The 5,185-nt window shown below is 47.1% G+C and overlaps 1 protein-coding gene across 1 annotated transcript in view; it reads right to left on the reverse strand.

The window, feature by feature from the left end:
* Positions 1 to 367: 367 nt before the first annotated feature.
* The window catches only part of ITM2A (integral membrane protein 2A), a gene marked incomplete at its 5' end in the record, with an annotated part of 5,854 nt that continues 1,036 nt past the window's right edge, over positions 368 to 5,185 (reverse strand). Inside the window, 3 exons of the mRNA XM_008937931.1 lie at positions 368 to 645; positions 2,818 to 2,968; positions 4,043 to 4,153. Coding sequence (XP_008936179.1) covers positions 557 to 645; positions 2,818 to 2,968; positions 4,043 to 4,153 — 351 coding nt within the window. The remainder of the gene's footprint in view (positions 646 to 2,817; positions 2,969 to 4,042; positions 4,154 to 5,185) is intronic.

Consider the following 5,185-nt stretch of genomic DNA (forward strand, 5'->3'; position numbering starts at 1 on the left):
AGTGTTAAAGGGTGATGCTTGCTGAGGTTGGATTTTTACATGCTTCACACCAGGGGAGTTAAAATAAACCTTTGGTGAAGGTTTTTTTGTAGGCAGGGTGAGGAGTGCAGAGCTATCCTACACAACTACACGAGGTGTGCAAACCACAGAGGATTAATAGTCAGCATTCTGTGAAAATTAAGGTGAACAGAACTGGAACCAGCTAAAGAACTGGTTAATATTTGTGTGTCTATATATATATATTTTTCTGCCATTCCCAGATTACACTAAATCAAACACATCCAACGGATAAAAACTGATAGTAACCTTCTAAATCAAAAAAAAAACCAAACAAAACCAAACCAAAACCCAACCTTACTCAAATTTAACAACTAAGAAGTTACACCAGGGATCAAAGGAAGCTGAAATGGTGACTTGGGTCTTCTGGAACACAAGCAGTACACAGAAAATGCATAAGGCTTTTGATTATCACTGCACGTTTTAATTTAAGAAGTCGACGTCGCACGCTGGGACTTCTGGAGGGAAGGTGTCAACTCGTCCCCTCCCCCCTCACCCCTCACTGCTGGCAGATCTTTGTTTCCACAACAAAAGAGTTTTCAAAGTGTCTGATGGAACGACAGTTCTCCACTGAACGTTTCTGCAGACCTGGGGGTGAGAGAAGAGGAGACCTTCAGTAAACAGAGCGAGCACCCAGCGGCGAGTGTTCCCCTGGGTTTGGAGCAGGAAGAAATCACAATAATCCTGCACATGGATTATTCTACAGCCATGAATTGCCACTAGGGTTTGGGATCAGCTTGTTCTCCTCCCCTGTTTTCAAAAGGGGAATGATAATATACATACAAAGCAACAGAGAGCTTGTTTCAAGGATCCCGACCATCGTTTTAGTGACAGAACACTCAAGAGACAAGTTTATGGCAAAGTTTCTCATAGCCCTTCCCAACCCCAAAATCAAGGTGGAAATGACAGGGAAAGTTTTAAAAAAAAAAAAAATCTCAAAAAGGGTCAAGAAAAAAGCCCCTCCTAGCTCCTCACCAGCACTTCCCCCCCACCCCAGTGTGTATTAACACTGATTGTTCACCTTGCCCAGAGCCCTGTGAGGAAAACCATCAGCTGAGTGACAAATCCTAACACTATTAAAGTGATTTTCTCTATTTTGGGACAGGCCAGGCCTGGATCTGACACAGGCAGTTGACCTGTATCAGCTGTGAATCTTTACTGTGTTCTTGTCTCTTAGTAGTGCTGCCCCCATGAACAAGCTGCTCAGCAAAAGTATCTCAATACCAAATGATGAGAGAAGAAAGATTTATAGCTTAATAAGCAGAGAGTTGTTCAGAGCAAGCAAGAGAAAGTACCCATGGAAATGCAGAAGCACTAGCTCTCAAACCACACTCAGCAGAGCACTGCTTTAGTCTGTGAACACTTCAAACACAGGCTGTCCCTCCAGTTCACCTCAGCCTCCACGCCTGGGAGAAGTTCCCAGTGGCTAACTGGGGATGGAACTGGTCAGTCAGGATGACCTGGCTGCTTTCTCCCCTGCCCCCAGCTCCAGGGCACTGTCTCAGAATGTGAGGTCAGTTTGCTCTAACACAGGAACCCTACAAACTCTGCCAGGCAGTGCAGCACCAACTAAACAGGAAGATTTCTCCACAGAAGTCACAGGAGTTTCTCCAGTTTAGTCTAATCCTTGACATGGGCAGGGCTGCTGCACACTAGAAGAAAGGCTGCTAGAAATGTCATCTGGAAGGCAAGAGAAGCTTTGTCCCTGACCAATTTTCTCCTCAGCAGCAACCTGGGTTAGATTTCCCACCCCACTCCTCCCTGAGGGCCAGTGAGGTCAGCTACAGAGCAGAGGCTGCACCAAGCAGCACTGTTCATTCACCAGAAGCCAGGTCTCTCCCTCTCACAAAGGCAACACTTGCTGTTCCTCCACGTGCCTCACACTGTCAGGACCAATTCTATGCCCCTCCCCAGCACCTTCCATCCAGCAGCAGGATGTAGTCTCTAGCAAACAGCAGCGTGGCTCCTGGTGCTGGAACTGAGCTGAGGAAGCTCTTGCCTAAGAGCTTGGCAGGAAAAGCAGAGCAGAGAGTTCTGACAAAGCAAACATTTGCATTCTGAAAGGCTGGAGCTGACAGAGGGTTGGCTTGTTGTGTGCCTGGTGAGAGCAGCAACCTCTGAAATGCTTTGACAACTCCAGCAAACTACAACTCACAACATCAGCTTTCTGTCCTGCAGGCCTCCCACCAAACCATCCACCCCCTCAGGGACAATCCTTGCCAAGGGGTGTCCAGGGAGTGGCAACAGGAGACAGGCAACAAAAACAGAGCCCAGAACTTCCTGTGAGCTGCTCTTCCTCTTTCAGAGAGGAAGTCTGGGATGTCCAGAGATAGCTGGTCTATTTTTATTTTTCAAACTTTTTTTTTCTGTTCCAGAGCAAGTGAACTAGAATATCATGTTTTCACTTGGTGCTCCTGTAACCCAGTTTTAGGCAGGGCAGTGACAGACTGAGCTGCACCTCCAGAGACTCACATTATCAAGTGGATTATACAAATTCTGGGGGCAAACTTAGTTTCAACCAAAAGGAGGAACAGAAACAGGCTTAAGTTCCAATGTGGTTTGAGCAGGCAGCCAGTTTTTGTCACTGAAACTCTCTCATTGCAGTTGAATGAGACTTCAGACACATACTTGAAAGCAGGGGAAAACACCCACCAGTTCTGTAAGCAGTCCCAGTTGCTGTGGAGAATTTCCAAGTCTAAAAACTCCAAAGGTTTAAGTATTGACCCTTTCCCCACCTGAACAATAGCAAAGGGAACTCACCTGTTATCTGGTCTCTGCGCTGAAGTCTGAAGGTCTCTTTTCCAACACAGAGCTGGTAGATGAAGATACCCAGGTCAGACACATTATCTATCTCCTCTGTAACCACCATCTCCTCACGGACTAGGTAGGTCTGAGGCAGGTAAGAGCCAGTCTGAAGGAGAAAAAGCCTTGAGATGCAGCATTCTGCTAACAATGGACAAGCACCACCACGTTTTACTCGGCTTTGGAAGGGCTTCAAGCACCAGATCTCAGCCTTCTTTCTTTTTTATTCATGCTAAGATATGCTAGTCTGCAACAGCTGCATACCAGAGAAGTTAAAAACTGACAGAGGCTATAGCAAACAGTTGCAGTTACAGCCAAACAAACCACAGTTAACCTCAACATTGCTCCCTCACTGGAAGAAAACAAACAGAACCTGCTCAAGTTTATTTGTACACAACAGAAAGTTGGCAGTTAAGAGGAGAAAGTGCTATGAAAGTTACCAAATTTGAGGCAGTATGCTTCCAATACAACCCAAAAAAAGCAGTGAGACCTACAAAAGTGAAGTCTACACCACCACAGCACTGCTGAAATGACTTCTCCCCTCACGGCCAACTCCTCAAAGCGTGGGCAGGGAGACACTTCAGGCTTCATGAAGCCAAAGGAACCAGCTCAGCTAGATCAGGTGGCCTCCAGCACGAGGTGTGGTGGAGTCAAGGACCATTCTGAGCAGTCCCATTTGACACACGATAGCTCAGCACTGCATTTCATTTCAAAGCAGCAGCAAGCTCCATCAACTTGACCCCATAAGATAAGACATCTTGGAAAAATACCAGTCTTAGTCAGTGAAGTGAGCTTGTCACTACAGTGCTGAGAGGAGAGAAGAACAAGTTGGCATTGTTCTTTTCATCCAAGCCCTCACAGGACAAGCTTTGCAGTAGTAACTTCTAGGTTTAGGCTTTCAATGCTACATGGAGCTTTCAAATTCCTTTACAATAGCTAAATTTAACCTTATTTGCTAGTTGCTTTCAGCTTTCATAAAGCTGGGTATTAATAAGAGCATTAAGCATGGATCTGCTCAACATAATATACACTGACAGCTGGCCTCAGCTTCAGTACAGTGACCAAGCCAGGGGATTATGTCCTTGGATGGCAAGAGGACTGTTGCAGCAAGAGCTCAACACCCAGCCCACTCTGACCCAGAGCCATCTCCTCAGCAGGACCCACCCAGGGGGTCTCCACCTACCGCCAGCTTGGCAAAGAGATCCATCAGGTTCCTGGGTGGCATGACAATGGAGGTGTTCAGGGGAATCACATAGCAGTTCCCCAGCTGCAAGTCCAGATAGGCTGTCAAAAGCTGTGGGGAAAAGAAGCTTTCAGTTAAATCAGCGTGGCCTTTCATTGGGAGAACATGGTTCTAAAAGGACTAGGAAGGCAGCCCAGAGAGCTGGAGGTGATGCACATCAAGCTGTGATATCCACAGTCACATCAGCTGAGTGCAAGACTTGCAGAGACTAAAATTATCAACTTAAATACTCGTGTTGTTCTGACTCTGCACAGCACTTGGAACTGAAGGTTCTTCACTTGCTTGAATCCTTTCAGCTCCAGCCAAGCTTCTGTCAAGACTAGAGAGATAAAAGCTGCACGTCCTGCACACACAGGTAGCACAGCTTGGCTGGGCGTGTGCTACTGGAAAACAGTTTGGCAGAATCTCACATCAAAGCCTCAGTTTCTCCATTCCTTAATTCTTACTTATTCTCCTACCCTCACTTTCAAAGGCGTGAGACTCCAGAGCCAACAGCATCAGACATCCCAACACCCTCTGGGCAAGAGGATTTAAACCTAGGCAGCACTGAGGTGCAGTGTTCTGAGACACAACCCAGACAGTCACGGAAAACAGTTTGGCAGAATCTCACATCAAAGCCTCAGTTTCTCCATTCCTTAATTCTTACTTATTCTCCTACCCTCACTTTCAAAGGCGTGAGACTCCAGAGCCAACAGCATCAGACATCCCAACACCCTCTGGGCAAGAGGATTTAAACCTAGGCAGCACTGAGGTGCAGTGTTCTGAGACACAACCCAGACAGTCACAGGGGGTGTGGGCTCCTCTTACACCCTCCTGATGCTCCTTCCTTGGATGTAAGTTCACTGCTATAGTTAACAGGGTCAGACTCCCCACACTTGACCCCACTCCCAAAGAGACGCTCGCACAGCCAGCAAGCTTTAAAAGGCCTCAAGAACAGAAGCCCTGGAGCTGGTGTGGTTACCCAGGGAGTGACTGAAATGCTGGGGTTTGAACCCCAAGCCCTGAATTAAGGTTGACACATGGGTGATTCCCACAGCCCTTCATCCAGAGGGGGTGAGTTTGCCTTAGAGCTTCCCCCCAGGG

Source organism: Merops nubicus, unplaced genomic scaffold (assembly GCF_000691845.1).
Source record: "Merops nubicus isolate BGI_N331 unplaced genomic scaffold, ASM69184v1 scaffold18983, whole genome shotgun sequence".
NCBI lineage: Eukaryota > Metazoa > Chordata > Aves > Coraciiformes > Meropidae > Merops > Merops nubicus.